Below are 16,144 nucleotides of genomic sequence, written 5' to 3' on the forward strand. Positions count from 1 at the left end.
TCTCTAGTACCTCAACAAAGAGACATTGTCCTAAATTCTTTTAGAAGCCTGGTTCCTAGAATAAGAATTCCATAAAAACATTACCTCAATTTAGACCTGTTTCCCTAGGTTGGCCCATGTCACATGTTATCTAGAATGACTCCATCCAGATTACCAGCTTTATGTCAACTTTCTGTTACCAATATTATACCCTTTTAACCGTATCCAATAACTTGAAAGCCAATAGTCCATAACCAAGGCAAGTAGAGCATATTTATACATTTAAAACCAATGAGAAACAAAATAGAAGTGGCTACACATATCTTTAATATTTAGACCAAATACCATTTTTACCTTTTTAGCTATGATTATAAGAGAAGCACCTTGTCACCTGTTGAGTCAAATAATAAGTCAGGGATCTCTCTAAGAGAAACAGCTATCAACTCTTGTATCGAAGAAGCTGAGAAGCTGTTAGCACCTTTAAGATCAGCTTGTGTAGACGCTTAGCCTCTGGGCAGTTTCTCCAGCTAATCTAGACACCTGGCTCCAGGCACAGGGCTCCAAAGGCCTGATTGAAACTGTTTTTTATTCATTTGTTCCTTTTTGAAACGAGTTAAAACCAAGTCAAGGTGTGAATGACCGGCAGATAAAGTTTTTACCATTTTTTCTTTTGAACATGAAACATAAAACATTTAAACAACGAGAAACAAAAACCACAGACATACATTGACAGACATGGGGACATCCTGGTGCACCAGAGACAAACAATAGACAAAGAGGGAAAAAAACAGATGGTGTTCATGGTGACTATCCACTCGAGTGGAGTCGATATGGGCGATGGATTGTCTCAATTCCTGGACTAGGAATTTGGTGTTGAAACCCAATTCCTGTAAGATACTGAGATATATTATCTGAGCAGCACGACTGACATTCGCCAATGGTATGGAAGTGAAACACAGCCCTGAATATTTTTACTCACAACCCAATTACATTAACTCCATCAAGCTGTGCATGGGCACTGAGATGTCCTTTTGTTTGATTCTCCTGAATAAATTTTCAGGCGGTCTGCTTCTATCAAATCTGATCAGTATGACTCTGTAAAGCTGTCGCGTCAGTGCACGGACGCCGCGGCGTCCCGAGAGCCGGCGCCGGAGCTTAAGCACACTTCTTACAGGCACAAAGACAAAATTTTTCTCCCAAAATGCTGTGTTCCTTTTATCTCCTCCCTTCTCCTCACCCGGGGCGTTCTTTCCCCAACCTTTCACTTCTGCATTGGAAGGGCCTGGTGCTTGAGATCGATCAGGATCCTTTTCTCGTTGCAACCTTTCACTACCCTCTGTTTCTGACACTCCGCCGCCTCGCCCTTCCCCCAACACTCTCTGCTTTGCTGTTACAGCTGGGCAGTTCCCACGCGACCTCTGACGCCGTTTGGCGGTAACTAGAAACTCAAAGGTCAATAGAAACAACCCGAGGGCGGCCAGAGCAACCATAAAGGTTCCTGCCGCATCCGGCAGAGGACTGAGCTGGAACAGATCAAGGCTAAACATGGTCTCTCAGAGTCTTACCCCCACTCACAGCTTCTGGACTTCTTCCATGAAAGGGAGCCTCCTCTTGGCACCGGTGATGATGTAGCTTTTTTGTGTCCCGGGTTCTTGGCACCAAATGTCCCACGCGTGACTTCTCGCCGGCAAGAAACACGCGGGTACATAGAAATCCTTACTGTGACCAAACTTTATTATGATCTTAAAGAGGAAGCCTTGGCGCGCCAACATGCTGTGCTTATATACACCCTAGCGTGGCACATCCACACCTGATTGGTTGTTTACCCATGATCTCATCAGGCACGCCCCGGAGTGGGCAAAGACCTGGCATGAAGGCACTCTTGCACATGCGCACAGTTAACTTCCTGAAAGGGAGTCGGCTGGCGCGGCGAAGGCTGGCGCCATCTTGTAATGGCGGAGGCTATCCTGACCTTCCACATGGGGCACAGTGGAAGCCAGCGCCATCTAGCGGTGGCGAATGTTATTGCGGCCCTCTACACATTGGTACCACACTGCAGCTATGACACACTGTGCTTGAAGGAACTCTATCAAGCATGGGTCGGAATGGAAAGTTTCTGTGTTCTGTTAGGAGCAGGTCTGCTGACTATCAAAAGTTAAGACAGACTGAACATGGCAAAAAGGAACTATCCTAGAAGAGAACCCAGAGTCCAGAATATCAACATGGCAGGAAATGAGAAAATTAGTGTGTATACTTGGACCTTTCAGGAAAAGCCCAACATGGGCATTAAACATGACATGTTGTCTGTCACTGAATGTAAAGCATGGAGGGAGGGGGGTCAAGTTTCTAGATGAGATGGCAGTGTGCAGGGAATAAGGGAGAGGGGAACCCTGATTCTCAGGCTGTTATTCTCAGTATGGACCCTGGTCCTTGCCCCTGTCCCACTGACTTGTATCCTAGACAGAGTCTGCCACTCTCTTAGAGGTCACACATGGGAGAAAAGGGTCAAGACAAATACTGAGAAGGATTTCTTGGAGTGAGACTTTCATTTGCTGGACTGGTTCTTCTTCTGACCTTAAGGTCTACAGGAAAGATGAGCTCTCTGCTGGAAGGATAGGAACAAAGTTTTTCCAGGGGTGTTCACTCACAAGATCTCTTCTGAATTGTGTCCTGTGGAGAAACAGGTTTCTCTGAGAGGTTTACAGTGATAGAGCTGTGATTTATTGGAAGTAACAGAGGCTATATGAAATTTCCAAAATGATTATTGGTTATAGGATGAATGTACATGATTGGCTTGTGCTGAGGGTCTGAGAGAGCTTCATTTGCATGAAAAGATATTACAGGTTATGGATATGTCTCTATGGCAAAAAATGAAATTAGACCTGTAATTCGGCCATCTTGTTATTACTTCTTCAATAATGGCAGAGATGGGGGTGGTACACGCTTCTTGGACCTGAATATGCAGACTGGAGAAGGAGGGAACACTCCTAAGTTCTGCTCCTCTCAGAATGTGATTTTCTGGCTTGATCTTAGTATTGCTCTGAACTGGCTCCTTGAATTGTTTTATGTATTATCCCACATTCATTAAAAAGTATTACAAATTCATAAACACACAGAGAACACCAGTCAGGCTCTCATGACCAGAGAAAGACAGGATGACATGGGACCAAAGGAGAGGACATCAGAGCTGACATGGATTCCTAGGATGTATCACACATGATCCTGCATCCAAGTGCTCTCATTCCCATGCAAGAAGTAGGGAGGGTGGTGATGTGCAGGGTGGGTCCCCTCAATCACTACTTTGAAGTAACGCACCTCCATGGTGAGAGGTCATGGCACCAGGAGGTCTGTTACCTGAGGACTAACAGATGATGTCTCACCAGGAGCCTGTGGGTGATCCTGCCAGGCAGAGGACAATTGTCCACAGTCAGTTTTCTCCATGTACCATTTGAGTCCCCAGGAATCACACCCAGGTCACTGTGTTAGGCAGCATTTCTACTGAGCTCCATATCTCACTGCCATACCCTGATTTGCTGTTCATTAATGTAGCATTTAAAAATACTTCATTTACCATAAACTTATAAAATGTTATGACCATGATGATCGTCTTGAGAAATCTACACAGTTTTTGGGGGTTTTTTTTGGTTCTTTTTTTTTTTCGGAGCTGGGGACCGAACCCAGGGCCTTGTGCTTCCTAGGTAAGCGCTCTACCACTGAGCTAAATCCCCAGCCCCCACACAGTTTTTTATACCATGGCTCTCATGCACCTCACCAATTAGGCTAGACTAGCTACATGGTCAGCCCCATGCCTCTCCCTGTCTCTTGCTCATGCAGGGCTGGGATGACAAATTCCTGTCATATCCCTGATTTATAGTGTGGCTGCTCCAGATCAACCTCAGGCCCTGCTACCCATGTTCACCTCTCTAGCTGAATCATCTCTCTTGCTCCATTGCCTGCCTCTCATAATAAACTTCCCCAAAGGGGCCCCAACCTTTTGGGATGACAGGTGATCATCTGACAGGTATTTAGGCTGTGGTTTGACCAAGCTTGTCCTTAAATTTGTTATGTATTCAAGGATGATCTGAAACTCCTACAGACCCTCCTATCTGTGCCTCTCCTCAGTGGTGAATACAGGTGTGCATAATGCGTATCCTTTGTCTCTCAGCGGACAAAGAACATCATTTTCTGTCCATGACAGGCAAAAACACACTCTACCAGATGACATCTTTGGCTCAGTGAGGTAAGAATGTCCTAGTGGCCATGAGCACTCACCTCCAGATTTAATCTACCTTACCCTGCCTATCAGAGGTCTCTGGGTAGAAGGTCATCTGGTTACTAACCCACCCAAGGAGGGCCTGGACCTGACAAGACTGCCATAAGTCAGCTGCTGGACACCACGTTTTTAATACAGCAGCCTCTGGTGGGTTCTAAGAATGCCAACTACGTCCTGTGCTCAGCTGCACTGCTGCCACCTGCTGGCTCCTTAATCTCAAATCATGAACTATTCTTGGGACAGGAAGTCTGTGGTTTTGGTGTGCACACAGGGCTTTTGCATATCACAGGACCATGGGAAGTGTCATGTTGCAGGACAGGAATATGAGTGATGCTGAGGGAGTAGCACATGTGTCCCTACCTACCCTACACACCCCAGAATGAATGAGTAAGTATTATTTAAAATATTATAACCCACATTGGTCATGGGCCTACAAGTCTAGATTTGGGAGGAGGAAGACAGAAGCACATGGATCTCATAGAGTTTGAAGCTGTATTGTCTATGTATCCAGATTTTAGACAGCAAATGGAGCAGAGTGAAGACTTGTGTCAAAGAATAAACAAAACTAAAACAAAAACAAATCCAACAACATGACCAATAAATCCCAGCCAAACATACAAAAGTCTATGTATCAAACAAAACACCAAACAATCAAAAACAGAAACAGAAGGTTGATGGTGAACTTGGAGGGTGTTGCTAATTACCATACCTGAGGTTGTCCTCTGGACTTCAATACCTGGGCCCAAACTTACTTGCACACACATGCACCAGATCTCAAACACGTATCATGCAAGGATCCTTTAAAATATGGTCTGTTACAACATATTGCCCATCATCATCCTGACTAAACAAGGCCTCCATAAGATGAGGCTCTGTGATTCTTGACACTCTACTTCCTGACTTTGTTCACAGCATTCAGACTCTCTGACTTTATAACTAATTAACTTATCCCATGACAGCAGGGGGAGAAAACAGGCTCAACCCTTCCTGTTTCTCTGTAGATGATCCAGAGGCTTCCCTCAGATAACACATACTGCAGGTTCTGTGAGCCCAGCAGATACCCTCATAGATGAAAACTGTCCCTGTCTTCTCCATTCTTGTCACCACTTCCTTACACACACACTAATTGATCTCTCTTCCCTAGTGACAACACAAAGATCCAGAGTGTGATCACAAAGTAATCCCCCAGGCTGGTGCCGGGACAGAGTGGAGAAGCTAGAGAGGGTGGGGGAAGGATGGCAGCTGGTGGTGTAGACCTGGTCCTCAGCCTCAGATGAGCTCCTGCCTGCACCCCTGCCCAGGGGATTCCCCAGGAAGAGACTCTATACTGTGGTCTAAAGGTCCAGTGAGTGGGACTGTGGAAACAGTTCAGTCTGCCCCAACATCTGCTGATAGCCAAGGATAGAGACATTTATAGGTATGTCATCAAGTTTGTGGTCACAGAAACAGAGAAACTCACAGCCCCCTCCTCGGGGTTATTATATTTAGCTTAAAACAAACCAAAATCAAAAGAAATAAATGAACAAAAGACAGGAAAGTGTTAATACCCTAATATGTCGGGAAATTTAGTACGATGCAGCAGCAGGAGATTTTTCTGACTTTAAGGCCAGATTTTTTGTGTACGAAGCAAGTTCCAGGACAGTCAGATGTATGTAATAGAGAAACCCCCTCCTCCAAAACAGAAGAAAACAAAAAGAACATACAAAAACTGAAGTACTGTTAGTCACATTATATTTTATATAAATCTGGAGAGAAGCTAAGTATCATATTCAAGTTCTCCATCTCCAGGGAAAAGGGAGCTAAGTGAGGGTCTTTTCTCATGACACACTTTACTGGTTTCAGTTTTGTTAAGCTTTGCTGTTGATTTAAAGACAGCGTCTCATGTAACCCAGGCTAGCCTAAACTCAAGAAGTACCAAGAATAGCCTCTAATTCTGTAGTTCACAAGCTTCCTAATGCTCTGACATTTCCTCATGTTGGGGTGACTCCAATCATAGAATTGTTTCATTGGTATTTCAGAACTGCAATTTTGCTACAGTTATGATCATAATATAAACATCTGATATTCAGGATATCTGAAATGTGACTCCTGTGAAAATGTTCTCCGAGCTTCAAAGCGGTGGTGACACACAGGTTGAGAATCAATGTTACAATTGGTAATATTCCCATCACTACCTGTCAATTGTTGGGATGACAGGAATGGTATGATCCCCAATTTCTTTTAGTCCTTTTTCTTACTGATCAGTTTGGTCTAGGGAACATAAATTCCAAATACGCATCACCAGGGCAGAAGCCAATATCTACTCTCTAGTTGGAACATAATGTTCCCTTTTGGCAGATCAGAGACACAGTCTGCCTAAATGTATACAACCTGAGTTAAGCACATATGTAGAGATGAGAATGTTGACTCTGTAAGTCTTTGCTCTGGGCTTATCTCTGGATTTTCCCTCTTATGCAATAGAAAAGGACCTGAGACGTCACATGACCATTTGAACAAGTGGATTAGGGCCCTTTCTTACAGGTGCATGAGACTCCTTGAGATGACTGGACAGACCAGCATCTTGGCAGCCTTCAGGAATGCCCAATATCACCATGCCCCTTAGAGTTGCAGAGTTCAGTCTCAGGGGCTAGGATGCAGTCACAACCACAGTAGACATCTCACAGCTGTTCCAGGACACTTCACTTTGGCCACATGAGTTTTGGTGACCTCATCATGACCAAACAGCTTCCAAATGACCAAGAAACGGCCCATGGATGATATTCATTGGAGGCTTGTGATTGGAGAACTGGAGCTATTTCCATACCACTTCATTTATGGCTCACTATGGTTGGTAAATCTCTTTAGAGCGTGGCTGTGAAATTCTTCTGTCATAAGAAGCATGGTTTCATTCCTTCTGGATCACTGTGGATGGTTTCCTGTGTACCCACAAATTTTTATTATAAGGTGACCTGCTGACTATCAAATATTAGGACAGACTGGACTTAGGAAAAATTTCCCATTTTAGGAGAGAATCGAGAGTGCAGAATGTCAACATGGAAGGAAATGAGAAAGTGAGGGCATACAGTTGGGCTTGTGAGTAAAGAAAGCTCAACATGGGAGCCAAGCAAGCCATGCTCTGACACTTGATGTGAAGCATGTGGGGAGGGGTGGGCTCTGGATGAGATGTCAGCATCCAGAGAGTAGGAAGAGGAGAACTCTGATTGTCAGGCTGTGGGTTTCAATGAAGACCGTGGCCCTTACATCTATCCCAGTGACCTACACCCTAGACACAGTCTACACTCTCTAAGAAGTGTCAGGAAGAGAAAAGGATGGGGGCTCAGGAGAGGGATTGCTGGGAGTAAGATATTTATTAAAAGTGTCAATAACTCCATGAGCAGAGAACAGCACAGTCAGGCTCTCAGGCCCAGAGACACACGGGAGGACCTTGGTTCCAAGGAAAGGGTATCTGAGCCCCTATGGCAGAAGTGGGGGTTATCCAAGAATGATTTTCACAGGAGAATCCTGCAGCCATTAGCTCTGACTCCCAGCGAGAAGACATGGAAGGCTGTGGGATGCAGGGTGTGTAATCACCAACAACTACTTTGATGTATACTTACCTCCCTGGTGAGAGATCCTACCACTGGGGAGTCTGTTGTTTAAGGAATAAAAGATTATTTGTCACCATGATCTGGAGGCCAACCATGAGGCACAGATGACAGTGTTCTCTGTGTACCATTTAGGTCCCCAGAAATCATTCCCAGGTCACTGGGCTAGGCAGCAGACTCCATTTCCGACTGAGCTATCTCCCTGGCATATACTATGTTTCTTCCTTAATGTGTAATTTAAAATATTTCAGGTAACATCAATTTGGAAAATATTATGTCCATGATTCATCACCTTGAGTAATCCCCCTCGTTTTTAAAGACACAGTCTTTCACAGGCCTGAACCTCACGAGTTGTTCTACACTAGGTGTTCTGCCAATATGTCTCTGCCCGTCTCTTGCTTGACCAGGGCTGGGATTGCAAATTCCTGCCACATCCCTGGGCGCAAGCTCCTGATCCATCAAACTCAGGTCCTACCCCTGTGCCATGCGTTTCTGACTGAATCATCACTCGGGCTCTCTTCCATGCCTCTCATAATGAACTCCCCATCAGCTCCTCTTCTGTCCCTTGAGGTGACAGGCACTCACCTTACTAGGCTTGAGGCTTTACTCTGCTGGCCTGTAGGAGAAGAAACTATGTCAGTGGGTCAGCCACACTGGTTCTCATTCCTGCCTCTCAGCTGTTCTCTGTGTGCAGACAACAGGAGGGGATGAGAGCATCACACATGTCTGCTGCATCCAGGCAGGCAAAGGTCTGAGAATCAACAGGACCTGACACCAGGAGTCTGCCTAATTTCTGTACAACACAGCATGTCAGATGACTACTAGTGAACTCACCCATATCCTGTCTCCCTTTCAGTCCTTTTCCCTACTCTACTTTCTTGACACATCTCTGCCTTCTCTGCTCTGCACTCACTGTGTCTCCCTCTTGCCTCCCTGAAACCTTGCTTTCTAGCTGTCCCTCTCAGTGTAGTTTGCTGCATCCTGCAGTTTCAAACTCAGGGATTTAATCCCAGTCAGACTTCTGCAGTCGTTCAGGCTGCTGCTCTTCCACCTCTCAGTTCTTCTACTTACAGTAACAGGGGGCAGAGCCTGTCTGAAACAGTGGGATGCACATTTAAATGTTCATTTGTAAACTCCCATTACACTCCAACATCTATGCATCTCTATCCATATCCTGTAGTCCCAACAGTTTTAAATCAACTCTGACCTCAGTTCACATGTAGGTCTTGTGTTGAGTGTACAAGACATTTGGAGACCAGTGGCCTACAGCTTGCTATGTAACTGTAGATAGACTTGAACCCCTGATTCCCCTCTCTGGATTTCTCAATGGCTGGAATTTTTTGTCCTCCTCTGTGTCTCCATTTTTATTTCTAAGAGTACCCATGAATATTTGAAGACAAATAATTTATTTATACAAAAATGTAATGGGATTTTGCAAAAGAACATTGTATTTTCAAGTGTATGTGTGTGTGTGTGTTTGTGTGTTGTGTATGTATGTGTGTTTTGCAGGGACATAATGTATAAAATTTTCCGTTCTGCCAATATACTTGAATTTAGAGTACTTCTTTAATCTTTTTGTAAAATGTACTTTGAACAGAGCATAACCATATGTGAATATTTGCAAATGTGAACACTCACATGCTGCTGGAGGACAACCATGGGCATTTTCCTTTAGGAGCTGTCTGTCCTCTCTGGATTGTGAGACAGGTCAGTCATTGTTCTCACCCTGTAGGTAAGTTGGGCAGAACAGGGAGCCGCAAGGATCCTAGTGTATCAGGCTGTCCTAGCATCTGACAACTTTTTTTTAATAACTTGAGTATTTCTTATTTACATTTCAATTATTATTCCCCCTCCCAGTTTCCGGACCAACATCCCCCTAGCCCCTCCCCCTCCCCTTCGATATGGGCTTCCCCTCCCCATCCTCCCCCCCATTACCACTCTCCCCCCAACAATCACGTTCACTAGGTGCTCAGTCTTGGCAGGACCGAGGGCTTCCCCTTCCACTGGTGCTCTTACTAGGCTATTCTTTGCTACCTATGAGGTTGGAGACCAGGCTGACAATTCTTTTTTTTTTTTTTTTTTTTTTGGTTCTTTTTTCGGAGCTGGGGACCTAACCCAGGGCATTGCGCTTCCTAGGCAAGCGCTCTACCACTGAGCTAAATCCCCAACCCCTGACAATTCTTTATATGGCTCCTGGGATGATGCTCATGTGACTGTTTGTGGAAAAATCACTTCAACTGAGACACTTCAACGGGTGTTTCATGATTTCGCTGAGGAGAGTGAGATTTCTAGTGTCCAACTCTTTTGCTTGTTGTAGTGTTAAGTTCTCCATACACATTTCTTTCTCTTTCTGTGTCCATTCATTTCCATTTTAGCTACACATGCCCAACTCAAAGAGGTGTCTCTACTCATACATATCACTTCCTGTAACAGGTTGTCTGCAAAAGCTGGTCTACCCTCATTTCTTCTACAGCAGACGAACAGTCACCCCTGAGGTTCCTGTGTGCCTGCTTGAATTCCACAGGAGCAGGCACTGTGTTCATCTGCATTTGCTCCTCTGATTTCCAGGTGGTCAGGAAGGACAGCAGGCTCCATGCAGTTCTTGAGGACTTCAGGCACATTTCCCTCCTTCTGATCTCTTTACTGTTCTCTGCCCTTCTCCATCTCCCACAGCTTAGAACACTCCCAGCGGGGAAGCTTGGGTGAGGCCTCTCCTGGACCACTTACCTTTGCTTCCACCACAGGAAGATCATCCATCCATACAGGGGGATGATGACCACAACTTTGTCCAAGACCATCCCAACCATGGCTCCCAGGTTCAGCAGTGAAGGATTCCTCTGGTCCCTTTTGTCCTCCAGGCCAGCTGTGGGGACTGCAGAGGGGATGATAGAGGGGCTCCCCATGGTAGTATTGAGAGCTGTGGAGAGATGAGAAGTGAGAAAATCTTCCCGGAATGAGGTGAGGAATGGGTGAGTGTCACACCTTGTCTTCTCGGTTGGATGTGTGGGATGCAGAACAGCTGTTAGAAGTTCACACAAGGACGGGAACACATGCTTAAGGCTGAGGCTCCAGAAGAGTAAGCTCAAAACACAGTCCCTAACTGTCCTGGCTGTGTGTTCACTAATTTTCATTGGCTCACAGATAATTAAGTTAGAAAAAATACAGCGATTTTTTTTTTTGCTTAAATGTATGTAACATACACATATGGTAAGTTCATAATGAGTTTGCTGCTTGGACCCAAGAACCTGAATTTGGTCCCCAATATCAATACCAAGAACCTGGTGAAGTGTGCATGACCCTTGATCCTAGCCCAAGAGACAGAGGCAGGCAGAGCCCTGTGAGTGGACAGGTAACCTGGTCTGTGTGTCTAGTTCCATGTCAAACAGAGCCAAGGGAGCTGTAATCCTAGTGCTGAAGAAGTGGAGACAGACGTGTCCCTGTGGCTCACTGGCCTGCCAACCTAGCCTCCATGAAAAATTTAATTAAAGCCAGTGAGAGAGCTTGTCTCCCAAAGTAAGGTGGATGTGACCTTAGGGTCTCTTCAAGCAACTACATACATAAACATATGTACACACACACACACACACACACACACACACACACACATCTGCCTTTACAGACGCACATGTTCATACACACTGAATATGCCAAAATGTGTAAAAGAAAAAACGCAATTTTAGCTTTTTGTGTGCAGCTCTCTCCAGGACACAATACATTCCTTTGCTTGAAACACATAACTGAGATATTTACCTATTTGCCAATTCTATCCCAGGGGTTTTTGACCTGTGCATCATTATCCATCATGGATTACATATCAGGTATCACTCATTTCACGTATTTCATTGTGATTCATAAAAATAGGATAATTAAAGTTAGAAGTACCAATGATATACTTTTAGGCGTGTGGGTCTCCAGAACATGAAGAACGGTATAAAAGATTTGCAGCTTTAGGAAATTAGAGAATGACTAAACTAGACACATACATAAAATGGTTCCTATCTGTCTACCTCCAGGCAGCAGCTCTAGTACAGGTCAACATGGTAGCTGTAGCCTGCACAGATAACTGTGCTGTACACATCCTCTCATAGTTTGGCTTAGGACAGTCAGGAGGCACCTCTGCATGTGGTGGCACATGCTCTACTGTCCACACTCAGGAGGCAGAGGCAAGGCAGATCGGTGTGAGTTCGAGATCAGATGGGTCTATATACTGAGTATTGGAAAAGCCAGGGCTACAAGCTGAGAAACTGATATAAAATAAATAAACAAGATAGGAAGGAAACAGGAAATAAAGAAGTACTCACATTTAAGAAAGTGGGGTTGTGGGGAGCAACAGAGAAAGGTTGAAGGAAACAATGCAGCAACACACAGGACCCAGACTCTCTTGGTCCCTATGCAGGAACACAAGTCACTACAATGGGCTCAGGGCTCCCAATCCAGGGGACTCCAGTTCCTTCAGCATCAGAGGGGCTGGAGGGATCAGAAGACAGAGCAGCCACATCATGGAAACGGAAACACTTTCTTAATCATTTTCTAATGACTGAAGGGACTGGGGAGAGAAGATAGGTGTGTCCTGGGGAACTATGAGGTGAAATGAGGGACTATGGTGACATGTGCCAGTTACAGTTAGACCTGAGAACACCAGAACATCCAATGGCCCCTACTCTATGTTCTGTGCTGACATTGGAGCTATGTGAGGATGCTGCACAGAGGTACCAACTAGAGCCCTGCCACAGAAACAAGAGAGTCAGCTCCATCCTGGAGAATTATATTCACCTTGAGGTCACAGGTGAAAGTGGACAGGACTGTAGTTAGTTTTGGGACAATAAGGGTGTGAACTATGGGTTACTGAAGCCTAGAGTCCTGTCTGATTCTGTTTGAGCAGAGGATGACAGACATAGGAGGCAGCAAAGACTTCTCCCAACTGCAAGGAAAGATGCTGGTGGCAGATGTTTGGGCAGAGCTGAGGGAAAGGAATATGAAAGGAAGCTCAGAGTTTTGGACCCTGATGTGATATCTAGGGAACAAGGAAGCCACAGGTGTCAAAGCCTGAGCCATGGTGACTCACCATGAATGATGATGAGTTGGGTTCCAGCTACAGACTGCCACGACTTCATGCCTTCAGTTGTTTGCAGAGAAACTCTGCTGATATATCTGGCCTGGTCATTCTCCTTTAAGTTCAGGATTCTGAGGACACCAGATGTCTGACCCTGTGTCCAATTCACAATAACCCGGCGCTTAAAATGTTCATGAAGGAAAGCCAAGGTGGAGTTGTAGATGAATTCCCCATGGAAGTCCTTCCATCTCCAGGCTATGCTCATCTGAGGATCCTTGGCCAACTCCCAGGGGAAGTAGAAGGAGAAGGGGATCTCGATGGAGCCGCCCTGGACTCCAGAGAGGACAGCTGGTTGGTTGACACCAAAGTCATTTACTCTTGTGTATCCTGCTGAGTTCCCTGGGAAGGACAGGGAGAGTCTGAAGTCACTGCAGGGATTTAAAAGTCAACCCTGAGCATCCTGAGCCTTCATCTGAAGGGAGGGGTGGGACACAGGGCAGGACTGTCGCTATGGCTGGGGGACAAGAAAAAGAGGGAAGGGTTGGGTTGTCCTCACTCTGAAGGCTGAGCTCTTAGGAAAGAGAGGCCTGGCTGGCTCCCCTACCAGACACTCTACACAAGACACCCACTTTTCCCAGCCATTCTGTCCCTATCTCTGGTTCAGTCCCTGCTAATGAGGTCCCCACCACTCACCAGTGTGCAGACATGATGCCGACAGCAAAATAAGGAGTTGAGGCATAGCCAGATTCCTTCCAGGAAGTGAGACCAGCAGGGCCATCAGGCAGTCAAGGTTGCCCTGTCTAGGGACACTGGGGCACTCAGCAGTCCAGAGAGAATCAGGGTAAATAAAAACACATGCTCAGACATTCTCAAGTGGACGACTGAGTTTGACAGGACCATCTCCACCTCTGTGTGGCCAGCAACTTCCTTTATTGATCTGGTTTCTTCTTTTCCGATGTTGCAAAAGATCCACCCTTGTGGTTACTGACAACATGGCAGTGTTCTTGGACCCAGCCCACACTTTTTGTTGGGAGACATATCCTAGCCCTTGGCATAGCTGGCTCTCCTCTCTTCCACCTTGACTGTCTACCTTATCTACACTATTGCATTTCCTAAGTAGTTTGTAATCTCTCTGCCCCTTTCCTCTATATTTCCTCTATTCCTTCACTCCCCCTCCTCAATCTCTTTTATATTATGTCCCCCACTGTGGCAGTAAAAAAATTTTTTAAAAGGTTTCTTTTATACCACATTAGTGCCAGCGCCATAGGGCCACATGGTTATCTGTTGGATATTTTCATTTCAGTCAACAAAACTTCTCACACACTATGTTCCATCCCATATCACACAGACAATGGCTGCTCTCTGCATCTAGCAACAATCTCTCCACCCATCTAGTTCCCAAGACAGGTTGACACAGTGCCAGACATACACATCCCGATTCCATGGTAGCCCAGTGTGTCCAGTCACCACACAATCTCTTGAACTCAATTAAATCACCACATGAAAGAACACACAACATAATAACCTCTGATCCAATTGATAAGATATAAATGCCCACCTAAATAAGATATAATTTGCTCATCTAGACACATAAACTCCTATACACATCCATCCCTTAAGAATAGTCATGGCAAAGTCAGGTGTGGAAAGCAGCCTGAGCTGCGGCGATGGTGGCAGCAGCGGCAGAGACCAGTAGCGCCTGGATCTGAGACCCAAAGGGAATGTGGGGCGATGGTGACGGCGGCGACCTGGTGACAGCGCGAGAGGTACTAAGTGTAACATGTGTGCGTGAATATAAGCTAGTCGTTCTTGGCTCAGGAGGTGTTGTGAAGTTGGCTCTGACTGTACAGTTCAAGGAATTTTTGTTGAAAAATATGATCCTATGATAGAAGATTCTTATAGAAAGCAAGTTGAAGGAGATGCACAGCAGTGTATGCTTGAAATCCTGGATACTGCAGGAACGGAGCAGTTTACAGCCATGAGAGATCTGTACATGAAGAACAGACAAGGCTTTGTGTTGGTTTACTCCATCACAGCACAGTCGACATTTAATGACTTACAGGATCTAAGAGAGAAGATTCTTTGGGTTAAAGACACTGACAATGTTCCAGAGATTCTGCTTGGTAATAAATGCGACTTGGAAGGTGAAAGCGTTGTAGGAAAGGAACAAGGTCAGAACCTAGCAAGACAGTGGAACAACTGCATTCTTAGAATCCTCTGCAAAGTCCAAAATAAATGTTAATGAGATCTTTTATGACCTAGTGTGGCAAATTAACAGAAAAACCCTGGTGCCTGGAAAGGCCCGCAGAAAGTCATCATGTCAGCTGCTTTAATGTACTGAATACATTGTAGCTCTGAGCCAGGTCTGAAGAACTGTTGCCCAATTCAACAGTGCCAGCATTCCAACTTTGTTAAACCTACCAACATCTTAAATGGACTTTCCCGCGGTGGTACCCTGTAAGAGGCGGATGAAAGCTACTCCATCAGTTTGCACATTCTAATCACTTTCCAGTATCACGAGAGGTTTTTACTTATATGATAGTTCTAGAGTATGCAGCTGGTAAAACCAGAGGCTACATCCAGTATTACTGCTAAGAGACATTCTTCATCCACCAATGTTGTACATGTATGAAAATGGTGTACTGTATACTTTAGCACACCCATACTTTGTATTGGAGAGTACAATAATGTAAATCCTAAAAGCACCACTATTTTAGCATCATAAAAGAAAGTCCAAAGAGCTCCTATATAGACTACTCCAGATAACTTTGCTTCTTTGATACTCGTAGCTTACTGTAATTTTATTAAATTCAAGGTCATTATCATTGTATTATACAAGATAAGCGCTTTGATTAACACAGCTATATAGGGTTTTTTTATTTTTTCAAAAACCTGTGGAGACAGTGATCTTGTCTTTAAAATATGATACTCCTTTCATTAAATGTCTTAGATTAAAGACATTGCCTTTAATATCTGTTGGGAAGGAAATGTCCAGACTTTTCAAATCTCCTTATTATATGTTTCCTTCTTTGTTTACATAGGGAACAATGTTTATAGTTGTCTGTACAGTGGGCATCTACAACAAGAAGTGTGTATTTTCAAACAATTTTTTAATGATTTAACAACTTTGTAAATCATTTTCAGGCTTCTGCAGCTGTAGATTCTCACTGTGCCTCCCTTGCTTGCTCGTGAATACATGTGTCTGCAATACCAAACACACAGGATTAGTATCTTTGCCTGTTAGTGATTGTTTCC

The 16,144-nt window shown here is 44.8% G+C and overlaps 1 protein-coding gene and 1 pseudogene across 2 annotated transcripts; one reads left to right on the plus strand and one right to left on the minus strand.

The window, feature by feature from the left end:
* On the minus strand, positions 1,693-13,822 carry Pilrb2l1 (paired immunoglobin like type 2 receptor beta 2 like 1). Of its 2 annotated transcripts, none has more exons than XM_039089996.2 (5): positions 13,583-13,822; positions 12,902-13,288; positions 10,564-10,753; positions 8,422-8,452; positions 1,693-2,649 (listed from the first exon to the last, which is right to left on the minus strand). In XM_039089996.2, the coding sequence occupies exons 1-4, from the start codon at positions 13,665-13,667 to the stop codon at positions 8,440-8,442; spliced, it is 675 nt and encodes a 224-aa protein (XP_038945924.1). In that variant the 5' UTR covers positions 13,668-13,822; the 3' UTR covers positions 1,693-2,649; positions 8,422-8,439. The 2 variants fall into 2 exon arrangements, with proteins under 2 accessions (XP_038945924.1, XP_038945923.1); XM_039089995.2 differs by lacking the exon at positions 1,693-2,649 and adding an exon at positions 5,967-7,167 and having other exon boundaries at positions 13,583-13,821.
* Rap1b-ps1 (RAP1B, member of RAS oncogene family, pseudogene 1) lies at positions 14,505-15,497 on the plus strand (annotated as a pseudogene).

Source organism: Rattus norvegicus, chromosome 12 (genome assembly GCF_036323735.1).
Source record: "Rattus norvegicus strain BN/NHsdMcwi chromosome 12, GRCr8, whole genome shotgun sequence".
In the NCBI taxonomy this organism is placed as follows: Eukaryota; Metazoa; Chordata; class Mammalia; order Rodentia; family Muridae; genus Rattus; species Rattus norvegicus.

Coding starts and splice junctions, on each gene's coding strand:
- Pilrb2l1 (XM_039089996.2), bottom strand. CDS start 13,667: ATGGCCCTGCTGGTCTCACTTCCTGGAAGGAATCTGGCTATGCCTCAA. Junction 13,289..13,582: donor GGCATCATGTCTGCACACTG/GTGAGTGGTGGG, acceptor TGTCCTTCCCAG/GGAACTCAGCAGGATACACA. Junction 10,754..12,901: donor CCAACTCATCATCATTCATG/GTGAGTCACCAT, acceptor ATCTCTCCACAG/CTCTCAATACTACCATGGGG.